General features: G+C 41.8%; 1 protein-coding gene across 2 annotated transcripts in view; it reads right to left on the bottom strand.

Annotated features, from left to right (window-relative positions):
* Nucleotides 1–15,684, bottom strand: part of SYT1 (synaptotagmin 1) — a 189,769-nt gene that overhangs the window by 4,474 nt on the left and 169,611 nt on the right. For both annotated transcript variants that reach the window (XM_056845856.1, XM_056845855.1), the window contains one exon: nt 1,600–1,733. In XM_056845856.1, the coding sequence (XP_056701834.1) occupies nt 1,600–1,733 (134 nt within the window). The remainder of the gene's footprint in view (nt 1–1,599; nt 1,734–15,684) is intronic.

Below are 15,684 nucleotides of genomic sequence, written 5' to 3'. Positions count from 1 at the left end.
TTAACACATGTAATAGCCTTAAAACTGGCATGATAAAATGGTTCTATTTTGTGCCAAGCTTTAAGGGATCATGCTATTCTTGTAAAACTGTTTCTCCCATACAATGAAAATGTCCACTGTCATCAACCTTTATTGCTCATTGATAAAGTCTTAAGCATAGTGATGGTCACAAGCACAGATGACCTTAAAAGGGGTTTAGACAGATTCACGGAGAAGAGATACATTTATTCATTATTATTTATTAATTAAAACATTTATATCCCACCTTTCTTAGCGGTTCAAGGTGGCTTACAATAATAGTTTAAAAACATTTTCAATTAAAAACAAAAATAAAATATATCAATGGTTACTAGGCATGGTGAGTAAAGGGAACCTCCACATTCAGAGTTAGTGAACCTTTGAATACTAGTGCTTGGAGACAAGAAGATCTTCAGAGGAAGATTCAGAGGAAGATCTTGGCCTCTACACCGTGACTGTTTGGCCCTCCAGTGCAACTAGCTGCTTGTTGTGTGAAAACTATGCTGGCCTAGGTGGACTACTGGTCTGATGCAGCAGGCTCTGGTTATGTCCTTAAACAGGACAGCTTTCCCTAGGAATTGTTCAGAATGCTTGCTGATTGCTTGTTCCCCAATCTGCATGATTTGAATTCATGTGATTTATAAATTTTAGTATATTTCCTACTCTTGGTGTTATTTGTATTGTATTACTTTTGCATTTTCCTTTCTCACGTTTTCATTCTGCTTATGTATATTTGATAAAGATCAAGCATAATTCAATTCTAAAACTTTCTAAATGAATTTTCTAATATATTAGCTAAAAAATTATCCGATAAATTACATGATGAATTAGATAAAACAGCTTACTCAAAATACCACCCACAAGATTGGACTAGTGTATATGCTGACTCTGGGCCCCTTACCTTAGAGTTGGAAGGTGCATGTGTAAGGACCACACTCTCTAGCCAACTCTGCCCTTGGTACACCTGCCCAGAAGTTACAGTAAACATGAGTTGATGTATCTACCTGGTGTACACTTGCTTTAGTTCTTTAGTTCTAGTGTTTCGTAAAGTTCTGTTGTAGCTGATGATACACCCTGCTTTCAGGTGCCCAGACTGAAATATTAAGCCTACCTCCTTTTAGATGATCTATTCTCAAAGGCATTTATTTTACATTTGTAGGAACTGAGGTAGCTGCATAGCTTGATACCAGAGCTATACACATTACTTCTCTGTCCTTAAGTAATATGCAATGAGAGAAATTAACTAATGTAAAAAGGAGTAAAATGGCAAGACTGTGACTGTGGAGCCATGGTCAATAGATCTGTTTCCCCATCAGTGTGCTTCCCATTCAGAATACCATGCTGCAGAATGTAAAATGTTCCTAATCTATTTTTTGCTGATGAATCAACACTTCCTAAGCATTGCATATTTCATTGTGTCCCTCTTGAAGTAGTCACGCTCATCTAATATAGGGCAGGATTGGCGCATAGGTGCTAATGAAGGCATGCACACTTGACAATTAGCAAAGTTCCTGTTAAATACGCATGAGCGTTCAGCAAAAGAGTTCCAAGGTCAGGCAGGGAGGTAATGTTTGACGTTACCTGGATTTGCTCGAATGGTACTTCAAAGCTGAAAGACTCGTTGTAATAGGGATTCAGAGTATTCTTCTTAATTGTTGTCTTCTTCTTCTTCAGCCGTTTTCCGTTTTGCATCAGATGAATTTTCACATAGGGATCTGAGCAATGACAAGAAAGAAAAAAAGGTAGTTAGGAAATGGCATTCGGGTTAAGGCAGTGAGTACTCTAATGAGGATAATCATTCGATAAAATAGGAAGGGGAGACATGACATTTTCCCTCAAAGAAAACTGTGCATGCATTGTTCACAAAATCTGTATTTACTAACATTTAAAACTGGATAAGGTTGCAATGGAATGATTCAAATAATGAAGCTTTGCCAAATGATGACACATTCTAAAATTAATGTTATGCAAACAGCCAGAGGAGGGCTTGTTCTTAATTTGCCTCTGCACTGAAATGCTTGCCTGTGTATAGATCTCTGAAGTCTCGCCGCTTGACAGGAAAGCTACTGGGTCACAAACTGCCTGCCTTGATTACTGAGTATGAATAATGTGCTTTCTGCTATTCAGGTTTGCTTTGCTTTTCTCTCTCTCTCTCTCTCTCTCTCTCTCTCTCTCTCTCTCTCTCTCTCTCTCTCTCTCTCTCTCTCTCTCACAAGGCTCCAAGAAATGATAATCTCAGTGGGTTATGCGCTTCCTCTTCTGTGTTTCTTCCAGAGAGAGGTTCAAAGGCAACAGTGTCTACTGCACACTGCAGAGAATGCTAATGACAGAAACAAACCCCTCTCCCGCCATAGGGACACCGAGTAGCACAAAAGAACTGCCCTGTTTGCCACACAATTGGGTGATCGGCACTAGTTAAGGCTTGGTCGAGACAAGCAGAACCATGTGGTGGACATGAAGTGGCCGAGAGCTGAGGCAGTAGAATGGACTGCACCACTTCAGACTGCAGGGGAGGGAGGATATTTTTCAACATTCCTCTAGACTCATAAGTCCCTTTTGAATAGAAAGCTAGCACAGGATGCAAAAGACTAAGACAGACGTTTTCCCCCTGGTGTGTTATTTTGCTGGGAGTTTTTATGGGAGGGCATTACGGATGTGCCCGTCCCCCACATCAAGTCGCGCAATCCATTCCATCACCTCAGAATACTTTAATCTCATCATACTGTGTTTGTGGACATTGGCGTTCGATAAAGAGTAAGCAGATGCATGGAGAATAGTTATAAATACAATAGCTGAAATGGCTATAAACAGAATTTCCAGGTTCAGAGGTTTTTTTTTTCTGATTTCCAAATGCAATGTGTAAGCAATAAAAGGATGGATTAGCCTAGCTACTGTTGGAGACTGCCTGCTGAACCAAATCCACTTTTGATTTGATTTGTTGTTGTTTCCTGAGCCCCAAGACTTATTTCAATGAAGAATCTTTCTTGGCTTTAAAAGGGCTTGGTGAAAGCTTTCTCTGGGGATCATCATCAGTTATTTAGCACAGCTGACCCTTGCTGTGCATATGCTTCTTGCTCTTCTGTGCACAGATCCTCCCACCTGTTGGCAGTTGTCTCATGCCACATCCCACCATAATTTTAGATGAAGGGCCCCTTCCCAGCTTCCAGGTTTGATCGTAATTGGGACAGCTCATATGCTGTTATACCTAGACGTAATAAGCCATATGCACTGCTTAAAACAGCGTAGGCTCAGTACTTGACAGCAGCCCAATAATCTTGGCTTATGTTGCATCCCCCATTTATTGCAAATATTAAAAAGAGAATGAGTTTGGAGAGGAGAAAACAGTGGAGAGGGAAGAAAGTTCTGCAGAATGACATGGATTTATCTTTCCTCTGAGCAGCCAATATATCAAAGAATGACTACCAGCCCATTCCTGAGCTGCGCCTCTTCCGAAGCTGTTTTCCATATGCCGTTAAACAACAAAAAAAGCTGTTTCGTGGCTTTTTTTTTTGTTTAACTGGGGCCTTTCGCCCCATAAGGAACAGCGAGGCTGCACCTGCTAAAAAGCAGGTGCAGCACCGCCATTCCTGGCGCCGGTAGAAGTGGCCGAAAGGGGGTAGGAAGCCACCTAACCGGCGGCTCCTCCCCCTGCCCCGCCCCCGGAACATCCCCCTGCGCCAGCACAGCCTCTCTACACTGTTGTTGCCGCCACAGAGAGGCCGTGCCGGCAGAGGGGCAAGGCGTGGTCCTGTAACACTCACCCGCCAGCAGTACTGGCCTCGCCGCCAGCATAAGTACGTGTAATCGCACGATTACACGTACTTACACTGGCGGCGAGGTCATGCCTCCTCCTAAAGAGTTTCGACCCAATTCTCAGGAATGGGCTGTACATCATGTTGCAGTTAGGAGGTGCAAGCAAAGGCCCATGAGAAACTCATGGGGAAATTCTCCCACTGCTGCCATGAAGGAAAGAGGAGGGAAGCTTAGAGAGACAGGTGAAGGGTGGAAGTGGGGTCAGGGAAGGTGGGTTCCAGCGATGTTTGGGCTGGGAAGGATCCCAAGTGGCTGCAGCCGGAAACCTCCCAATCCAAACCCTGCCAGCAATCTGCCTTTCCCAGCTGCCCTTGTCTTTTCTTTCCAGTCCCCTTCCCTCTCTGTCCAGCTGGCTTCTTCCCCTCAAGTTCAGCTTAATCTTGAAATGCCAGCATGCACATTCCTGTACATGTATATCAAGACAGAAAAGGATGCAACAACAGCTCTTACTAAACAACAAGAGATTGAAGAAATGAAGAGGACAGATGAAAACCAGAATGACATGTGGTAACATCTTTACAAGTTTTGAAAAAGGTATTTTGAAGTTTTCAAATGTTTGCAAAAGTTTTGAAGAAGGAATCAAACTGAGATTCAAAACTGAATCTATTAGGCTATATATATATAAAGCATTTTAAGGAACTCTATTGTAGAAGCTCAAATAATTTCAGCGTATTTTTCCCCCAGGGCTATATCATGCAACTTCTTTTTCTCAACATGCTTGGTCCTACTATTTGTCCCTTCGATTGTACCTATGGTCAGTTGTGGAATTCAGATTCCACATATACTGAATTCCCCAGACAATTTGCAGATGGCAGCTGTAATGATCTCCTCATGCCTAGCAGTTCACATGTTATACAAGCCCAGGCTACAACCCACTCAGACGTTCTCCTGCAGAACCCCACTGAAATGTTGCAGTTCCTGGTGACAAACATATAGGCACGTATACACATATATACTATTTTTGTAGCAATGTTTCTGTATTAACGGGGCTTCTGAAAATCAAATTCCTTCATATACTTCCATTTTAATTAAAACTGATATGATTCTATTACTTCAGATAAACTCCAAAAAACACCTGCTGTTTTATTTTTTAATCTTCTTCACCCCAGTTCAGTGCTAGTTCCATCATATAATACAGACATTTTAGATAGTTACATTTCTTCTTATGCAGCATCCTATAGCTCATTTTTTTAAAAGTAACCATGAACAGTTCTGCCTTTCAATTCCCAGCCATCCAGGAGTCTGACACTACTTTTGTCACCAACTGTGATGTCTCTTCTCCACTCGCACAGCGTGCCTACTGCCCTCTACACCTCTCTCTTTCAGGTTCAGGGTTATAAGTAGGTCAGGCCATCACACTCGCTACCCTTCTTGTCTCTTTTAAAATCTCTGGAGATCCATGATTATTTCCACTCTCTGGTCCTCTCTCTTACTCAGAGACACCAGCACCTCCCTTTCAGCAGGCCCTCTCTCAAACAGTTCACAGAGTTATTGAGGCTGGGGTCTCCAACACTCTTCCATTCACATGCTGCCACCATTTATTCACATCATAAACATATTTAGGCCGAGATCTTCACTGGTGCGCGTGTTCTTTCCCTAAGACACACAGTCCATCATGTTAAAGAAGACAGAAAGTTAACTTTTATTTATGGTTTTAACATAACACTGAAGAAAGTAAGGTAGAGGTTACAATGTTTCACCTCTACTAAACCTTTGAACTGTTCCCCTATTCCAGCATCTTGGATCTTGTGTTACTAATTCAATCTTTCTAGTCAGTGAGCTTTAAGCTGATCTTTGCCTCAGCTTCACTCAATTAGATATACTCTTTTCTCTTTCAACTCTACAGCTGCCATCCCCAAACTACTGTTTTGCAACCGTCTCTCCTTAACCTTTCGTCAGCTCCCATTGGTCGCTCTTAGGGAGAGGTGGAACGTAACCAGTCCATCACACTGGCCTAGTGTTTTGTCCAATTATTCTCGTTAAACAAAGCTTGCAAATGGTAGTCTATATTTATGATGTTAATCTGGAAACCACTGAACTCAGAAGGCAGGATAGCTGAAACACATGTGCAAGAAACTCATGCAGCTAAACAAACAAACAAACAAACAGATAAAAACCTTATTTGAAGCCTGTTGTGGCCCCAAAAATATATGAGATAAAACCACGGATCTTTTTGGAAAGCAGTGGTGAGTATTTTTTTTTTAAGTTCTACATATCACCTTTTGCATGTGCAGCTTACCTTATCTAGATGGGGGCAGTTTAATCATGAAGTTGGACACCCAGATGTAAATACAAAGATATGCAAATGGAATTAGGTTATTACACTTGCAGCTAATGCCTCTGCCTCCTAACGTTAACCCAGTGCCCACTGAACAGGCTGGCTGTATCTTTTCACGTGACTGGGAATGTGCAAATTGTTATAAACAACTAACTGCACAATAGCAGTTCTAGATTGGTGACCGTCGCTCCATATAATGGCAAAATCTAAGCTCACTTATTATTTAGGGCATTTATAGACCACCTTTTCCCCAAAATAGGTCTAAAGGCAACAAGATGGTAGTAAGATAGGCATGCCATTTACACAGTTCTGGCCCTCCCACCTGTCCTTGCCTGTGGGCTTGTGGGAAAACAGTGGGGCTAGAAATGATGTTGTGCAATGTGTCAACATCATGTCCCACTAACAACACTGACGTGATGTCAGTGTGTCAACCAGAGATCTGGAAACTATTTTCAGAGCATTGGCTGATGTCACATCCCCCCTTGCCTCACCCCCAAAGCTCATGCACAAGGCAATAATAGCACTCAAGGACAATCATCATGTGACTCATAGAGCTCTTCTCAGATGCAATTGATAGCATTATCTTTTCTGCTTCTTTTTAAAATGACAATAAATAAACAATAAAGACTTCATGACGCATTCACATTCATCTTCAGAAAAATTTGTCACATGGGGACAATGACCCCAAAGAACCATTATTCCTATATAATTTAGTTTAGCATGAATAAAAGTAGAAACAGAGGCGTCAAGTCTGTACTCCTGAACCCTCGAGTGAGTTATAGATACTCTTAATTGCAAAAACGGCAGGTTTGGGCTACCCATGAATAGTGAATGCAGTTCTTCTAGAGACTTGTTGGAGGGAACAGGTGTTTGCTTCAAAGGCTTTTAAGCAGACTAGGCAAGTAAAGGGAGCTGCTAATTATATGAAAGTAAGCCTGATCTGGGTCACTACACTGGCAGAAAGTGAACTACTGCAGCACAGATCTATTGCCTGTCATACAATCAGGATATCTGTCTACAACAGCGCATAGCATAGGGAGAACATAGCATCGGTGTGTCACCATTCCATTGTGCCAGAAATGCTTTCAGAAGGGGAGCACAAAGAGAAACCTTTCTGTAATTTTCCCATGAAAAGCTTTCTCAAAAATAACCCTTTGGCCTTGCAAGCTCTAGGTCCCTGTGAGAGGATGTTGTTTGGTGGATTTAGATGAGGCTGTTGGCTATGCATTTCAGCACCGTTCTTCGATAGAGAGGACTAAATGGAAGCTGTTGCTTCTTCAGTTGCTTTGATTAATATTCAGAACATGGAAGCTAACAAACGGGGAAAAATTCACAACAATTTGTATTGTGCATTCCTGATTTTACCAGAACATCTCAGGGGAAGGGGCTAATAAAAAAGCTTTTAAAAAGCAGGCTTCTTGAGTGACATACTTTGTTTTATGGAAGTTTAGTGCTAAAGATGTCAGCCCATTATTTAAAACAAACAAAAAAACCTGCATCCCATCTGGAATGAAGCAGCAGTAAATACAATGATATTGATATCAGTAACACTGCTGCTAATCCACAAAAAAGCTTAGAATACTCTCAGTAAGAGGCTTGTGGAGAAGGTCTGTTCAATGCAGTCATTTATTTAAAAAGTGACATTTCTGAGAAAAATCAAGGGTCTTACAGAAATAGAATGGCTAAACACCTATTAGCTGTATCAAATGTACAGGGACAAGACAGAGATTGTGGAGCGCAAAAAGAAGAGAATAAAATATATGCCCTGACCTCGATGGTTCAGGCTAGCCCAATTTCATCAGATCTTGGAAGCTAAGCAGGGTTGACCCTGATTAGTACTTGGATAGAAGACCACCAAGGATGTCTAGGGTTGCTATACAGAGGCAGGCAACAACAAAGCACCTCTGCTTGAAAACACTATGGGGTTGCCATATGTCAGCTGTGACTTGACTGCACTTTCCACCACCACGAGAAACAAAAAGGATAATGAGAAAGCTAGATTGTCATTGGCTTTTCAGATGGAAATTAAGGGGTAGCTGATCAGTACTTAATGAAAAAAAATCAATCTCTCCCTCTTCAGAAGGCAAAATTTAGAACTCATGTATTTCAACTAGGATGAAGCACCTACAGAACTGCTATGGTCAAAGACAGCTAAGCTGGAACAGAATTAGCACAAACCGAGTAAATTCTGGATATCAAGGCCTTTCTAACATGCCTGCAAGATGTATATAAAGTCAAAGTATGACAACTAAGTATAAAGTCAGGCCATTTGGGGGAGTGTGGGGGAAGGAAGGGTTGATTTTTGGGTCTTCCACAGCCGTATGAATAGAATTTCATTGCAAGTCTGTGTACAACTTCAGCTTAGTATATTAATTCAGGGCAACATAACATGGCACTATTTAGTGCCTTGCTTTAGTTTTTGATCAGTGACAGTCCTAGGAACTTCCCCAATGTTTACATACCTGAACACCAGACAGTCCACAGACAAATACAGTCCTTCCCACAATGCACCTTTACTTTCTGTACACTAATCCTCCCCTTACAAATGTTCACTTGCTTCCCACAGTGAAAGGGCAAAAGCTCATTTTGCATATTTGGGAAGGAATGGCAGCATTTGGAAAGGAGAAAGTGCGGGAAGGTTTATTTACTTCATTTATAGTCCATCTTGCTCCCTAATTGGGACCCAAAGTGGCTTATTCCAGTCTCCTCTTTTCCATTTTATTCTCACAAGTACCCTGTGAGGTAAGTTAGGCTGAGAGTGTGGGCGTTATTAATTCTAAAAATGGTACTGTTAATTATTTCTGTTTGACTCTATAGATGGAAACTTTCATGGGGCTCTGTGATCATTTAAAGACACCAACCCTTGATGCTGGAAGAAAATAAAAGCCCCCGACTAACCCCTTTACATAGTCTTGAGCATTTTGAAAGGATGGCTCTGAGTACTAAGAGCCAGAACGGGTTTCTCAAGAACAAGTCATGTCAGACTAATCTTATCTCCTTTTTTTGAGAAAGTTACTACCTTGCTGGATCAGGGGAATGCTGTACACATAGTTTATCTTGATTTCAGTAAGGCTTTTGATTAGGTTCCACATAATATTCTTGTTGACAAATTGGGAATATGTGATTTAGATTCTATTACTGTTAGGTGGATCTGTAACTGGTTGACAGATTGCACCCAAAGAGTGCTTGTTAAGTGTTCCTCATCCACTTGGAGAGGAGTGACTAGAGGAGTGCCTCAGGGATCTGTCCTGGGCCCTGTGTTGTTCAACATCTTTACAAATGATTTGGATGAAGGAATAGAGGGTATGCTTATTAAATCTGCAGACAATACTAAATTGGGAGGGGTAACAAATATAGTAGAAGACCGAGCCAGGATACAGAATGATCTTGAAACAATTAATTCAAGTAGATCAGCTCCTTCTGTTCTGGATCTCTTCATATGAAATAAGTTGTTATTCTTGTTATTTTATGTAGTTCCATCTCTGTGCCTGGTACTTTAGAGAACCATGATAAAGAAAAATGGGTCCCATTCCCACAGACCTTAAATGTTGACGAGAAAATGGGTACTACTGGATCAGGGTGTACCTCTTTAGACAAATTGATATTGGAGGATTTCCTCAACTACATTAATAAATGAAAATGCTCCTGCAGTTTATGAAGGGTGCTTGAAAACAGACCTGTCTACCATTCCATACATGACTACATAGCAAGACAGTATTGACAACAGGCAGCCAAATTACTGTACAGAAAAGGTATTATAAGTTGTATTACGATACACATACATACACACATATATAGTCATGGCTTTGCATTGACAGTTTTAGCAGTTGTCTATTACCATACTTTTCATTTTCTCCTGCCAGTGGGTAGAGGTGGGGAATTTCTGGCATCATGGCTCCCTATGGACCGGAAGGTGGAGGTAGGCCCTTCATAATTACTCCTGTTCGGTTTTTCTTCCCCCATAGATCTCAAGAGGGACTTGCTTCAAGGCCAGTAAACCTATCTCTTGTGATAGAATGACTCAGTATGCTGCTTGTGGCTTTCAAGCTATGGATAATTTGCCTTAACATTTTCCCTCCTGTGTGTTTGTGTGTGGGAAGGGATAATTAAGGCCTCAGAAATAACCTCTAATGAGTTTAGAGTGATCACACGCATGGGTTGTCTAAATCAATATTTGTCATGCAAAAGGAAAACCTGGGTAGGGGGAGGGAAGCCTGGGGCAAAGAGGGACCAAATTTTCTGGAGAAACAGCAATATCAGGAAAAATTGCTGTGAGTGTGTGCAGGAGCTGGGGCACCTTCTATATTACATAAATGTTTTGGCATACATTAAATCACAGCATTGTTCTTTTTGCTTTCTGCTACAAGTGGAAGATGATGAAGACACAGTGTTGTTATAGTGAAAAAGACTGCGGATGTATCAAGGGGAAAAAACACTGACCAACATTCAATCTAGAAGTAAAACGTCTTGGTGTAATAGTGTTTTCAGTATTTTAGGAGCAAAATTTATACTGTAAGGGAATTAGCCTATGTGGACTGCATGCTCCAAAATAGGATGCTGGCTGCTCAGTTCTTAGCCCTGGCTGTTTTCCTTCATTCAGAGCAGCTTTTGTGAAATGTGTTTGGAAGGTTAGGGGAAGTGAAAGTGTATCAGATGTCTTGTAATTTGTTGAAAGATGAGGGGGTGGGCAGGGCAAAACCATGTACATAGGCTTCTGGTCCAACAGAGTCCCAACTTAGTGGGCACTTTTGGAATTCTGAGAACAGGAGCAGTGGCTGCCACCACCTAATGGAAGTCACTGGGGGCTGATGTCAATCATTACGCACTGGGAAGTACCAAGCATCCTCCTATAAGGAAGGCAGCTATTTCCAAATAGATGCACCTGGCAGACAGAAAGGTGTAATATCTTCTGGGCTCCTCTGAAGCACCTCCTCCTCACAGGTTTGGCTCTTTGCTTTGGGAAGTAAACACCAGGAAACACATTGATGGGCACTAAATTGTGGATCATGGCTATACAACCTCAGTAGCAGAGTGGCTTCTCTCTTTGGTGAAAGAGGTATGTACATATCTCCATTATGGAAGAAGAAGAAGAAGAAGAAGAAGAAGAAGAAGAAGAAGAAGAAGAAGAAGAAGAGTTGGTTTTTATACCCCGCTTTTCTCTACCTTTAAGGAGTCTCAAAGTGGCTTACAATCACTTTCCCTTCCTCTCCCCACATCAGACACCTTGTGAGGTAGGTGGGCCTGAGAGAGTTCAGAGAGAACTGTGACTAGCCCAAGGTCACCCAGCAGGCTTCATGTGTAGAACTGGGGAATCAAACCCGGTTCTCCAGATTCGAGTCCACCGCTCATAATCACTATACCATGCTGGCACTCTGGACAGTACAACAGAAGATGTTATACAAGTAATTATACAATTCCTCTCTTACAAGTCTTCTAATGGAAAAAATAATGTCAGAGGCAAGCCTTGCACCCTGATCCATTTTAAAACATCACTTCATATATTTATGAAGAATCCAGCTGCACAATTGAATGCACACCTCTGGTTTCTGGCAGATTGTTCTAGTTCCCAGTATCCCTTTTGCACTCTGCAATTGCTTCTAGGGTGTCAGCACATCTGAATTGTGACTCTGGAGCACTGTTAGGGAAGGCAGTGCTATAAAATATACAGACAGCAAACAATCTATTCATAGGAAAATTCCATTTTGGAATTGCTAACTAAATAATAGCAGACAATCAAAACAGAGCTGTTCATAATGGCCTTGGGCTTATTCTAATAGCTACATCTTTGGAATGCCACTTAACCATCACTACACAAACAGAATGTTACAATGAATGTTGCAATTTAAAAGGGCAAAACTGTAAAAGAAAAGTAACAGAAAAGGTTCTTTTTGGGGCCTAACTCACTCAGTATATACTACGTTTTAAAAAAGTGTTATCCAGGTTAGATTGCACCTCAGACCCCCCATTTTGGCTTGGAAATGCTTTGGAAAAGCCAGACATCTGTTTTTCCCCAAAACGCCTATACCACAATGTATTTCGTTATGTCGTTTCAAAACTGGCAATCCAAGGGGTGAGTTCAGTTACATACGCTATTCAGTTCTCCTCCCCTCTTTTTGCAACACCCAATGAAAAGACTTTCTCCTCCCATCCCACCTTCCCCCTCCCCTCCCATTTGCATCCACCAAACATTATTGTTACTTAATCCCCCCCCCCCTAAGTGCTTATGGTCTTACAAAGGAACACGGGAACGTTGGAACATTAGATCAACCATTTTTATTTGTGCAGGGTCCCAATCAAACATTTCCTTCATATGGAATGTCCTTGAAGTGGATTTTGTAAATGGTTTGTGGGCTTGAGGGGGAAGGAATGCAGAGGAGGGCGGGGGCTGGAAAAGTAGCGAAATTGCTGCAAGTGGCAGATGGGGAGGGGGAAGCAGCAGGAGGAGGAAAGGAGAGAGACTGAGGGATAGAGAGAGCGCCCGCACACACATAAGTCAGGGCTCTCCTGCCGGCAGAAAATTTCTCCCCTCCTGTTCCTCTCTTTCTCCCGCTGCCTCCCTGCTCTCAAAAAATTTTTTTTTAATGTGCTCATCCCAACGAAAAAATGCAAGATTGTAGGACCAATGCCTGAAAAAACGGCAGCTCTGTGATTAGCACTGTGCAAGGAACAGCTCATTTTGTTTTTTTTTTGGGGGGGGAATGCCTGCATAGATCGTGATTAGGGTTTCCCTGCCGTGCAAATGAGGCAGTTCTTAATGGCGTACAGTGCTCCTTCGGATCAATGATATTGCACATGCGTGAAAAAAAGGGGAGGGGAGGTGGGGAAGCATCAGCGACATAAACATGACGAAGTGCTCCCCCATGCTCCTCCTTGCGATATGACGACAAACCGTCTTGGGAGCAGTCTTAACAGGCATGGTGCGATCAGAAATGAAGAATACGCATCCAAAACACACACACCAAGCACAATGATAATATGCTGTAAATTGTTGGTGCGATAAGCCTCCCAGTCTCACTGCTTCCTATTAACACATTTCAGGATAGATAATGGGCAGGGGGAACTCATATGAATCCTGTGAACCCTCTGCACATTCTCCCTGCTTAAATGGTTATATAAAGCAGGTAGTCTGGGATCAATCCAGAAGAAATAGAAAACTTCACACTTTAATCCAGAGCCAACCCTTCTGGCCCTCCTAGTGGGAAAGGAAAGCAGGCCAATTACCATGAAAATTTGGTTGTAATAAAATTCTATACTGTAAAGCAATAAACTTGTCTCCACTCATCAGGCAAGGACCAGCCTCCTACGTTCAAAACTGACATGACAGCTTGTCAGTCACATTTTGCAAGTAGGTAGAGAAGGAGAAAAGGCAGGAGTGGGCGAGGACTATTTTACTTTCCAAACGAAAGCATTTATGCATGGTTAAAGTGTAGATTGTCCCTGCCACTTTAATTGTGCATGACTGATGGGGAAAAAATAGAAGTGCATTGGAACGGTGAATATAGTGAATAGTAATATAGTATATATTATTTATTAAATATTTATTTATTTCAGAATCAGTTCATATTCACATTCCCTAAGTGAACCCAACACTGAACAAGAGCTGCTTTAGTACAGCACTGATCACAGCCCAAACAGCCAAACCTACACCTTATTATTCACTGTACTGATAACTGAATTACACAGATGTTGATTATAAGAACAGAAAGAAAACCATGCTGGATCAGACCAAGGCCCATCAAGTCCAGCAGTATGTTCACACAGTGGCCAACCAGGTGCCTCTTGGAAGCCCACAAACAAGATGAATGCAGCATTATCCTGCCTGTGTTCCACAGCACCTAATATAATAGACATGCTCCTCTGACACTGTAGAGAATAGGTATGCGTCATGACTAGTATTAATTTTGACTAGCAGCCATGGATAGCCCTATCCCCCATGAACATGTTCATTCCCCTCTTAAAGCCTTCCAAGTTGACAGCCATCACCACATCCTAGGGCAAGGAGTTCCACAATTTAACTATGTGTTGTGTGAAGAAATACTTCTCTTTATCTGATGTGAATCTCTCACCCTCCAGCTTCAGCTGATAACTTTACATTCCGGTATTATGAGAGAGGGAGAAAAGTTTCTCCCCAACCACTCTCTCCCCACCATGCTGTTCGGCAGCTTCTTTACCCCTTTCTCCCCTTGCGCTACGGCAGTGCTGCATCACCTTTTTGGAGGGCACAGCCACGTTGGAGGCAATCGGAAATTTTCACTATTTTTGTTTTTTAATTTGTAAACTTCTTTTTTTGCCTCCAAGGTAGTTGGGAAGCCTCTGAGGAGGTGGCATGGCTGCTCTGCTCCCGGCTGCTGTGGATCTTCCTCCTCTTCAGGATTGGGCAGCCCATGTATTAACTTGGCATTTGAATCCAATAATTCGTGTGGGTATTATTTGAGAATAGAACAAGTACACATATCAACTTGCCTTATATGGAGTCAAACCATTGGTCCATCTAGTTCAGTAGTTTCTGTGCTGATTGGCAGTGGCTGTGCAGGATCTCAGGACAAAACAGGTCATTCCTAACATGCTAATGAAGATCTTTTAGTTGAAGACTAAAACTGGGATCTTCTGAAGGCCAATCTCATGCTCGACTAGGAAACTATGCCCCCTCCCCTACACAGACACCTGGATTTTGCATACAGACACAGAGTCACAGAGATATGAACAAGGATGGCTGGCACCAGGGGCAATTGGTAGGGAGTTTGGGGAGGGGGTAGGGGAGACAGTGTTGGGCAGAGGCATGATGTCATTTCAGGGGAAGTCCTGGAAGTGACATCACACCTCTATGGAAACAATATGGTAAATCCACAGTTTCCAGCAATTTCTTAGAAGATGCAAGAGTGGTGGTAGGAAATGAGAGTTGGGGAAGGGAACCCCTGCCTCTGGTGGGAAAATGGCAGCCTTAGCAAAGGAAGAAGAGGATGTACAGACTATTCTTAGTGCCCACAAAGGTATCTCTGCTTGTATCAGAACAAAGCTCTGGCTACTATAATTCAAACTTAGAGATGTAAAAATTCTGGCCATTTTGAAGTTATGGGAAGGATTGTGTTTTTTTCCCCCATGGGGACCTCCCCCCCTAAATATATACAATGCTTACATTTTTATCAAGCCTGAAGTTATTTTACTGGTTTAGCAACATAAAGTGAATCCTCAATAATTTATAATTTAGTATTTTTTCACACACACACACACACACACACAAAGTATAAATGCTCTAGATTTTTACAGAGAAAATTGTGAGTATACCCAATACTAAAAAGAAAACAAGCTGTAAACTGCTGCACTCTACACTACATTGGATCATACTCTGTTGAGACAAAAGCATACAGTTTTTAATACTTATATAGCCACTTACAATACACATAGAATTAATTGGAGCATTAAATATGCCATGCAAGTAGTGTCAAGAGGACACAAATCCAGACTACAAAGGATAAACCATCTGCAGTATTGTTTAAATTTGCACTACTAGTCTTGTATTGACAATGTTTTTATTTTATTGACAACATTTTAAAGCTCTGGTAAACACACAGCTT

Source organism: Euleptes europaea, chromosome 3 (genome assembly GCF_029931775.1).
Source record: "Euleptes europaea isolate rEulEur1 chromosome 3, rEulEur1.hap1, whole genome shotgun sequence".
NCBI lineage: Eukaryota > Metazoa > Chordata > Lepidosauria > Squamata > Sphaerodactylidae > Euleptes > Euleptes europaea.
This window is presented reverse-complemented; position numbering and strand designations above follow the sequence as displayed.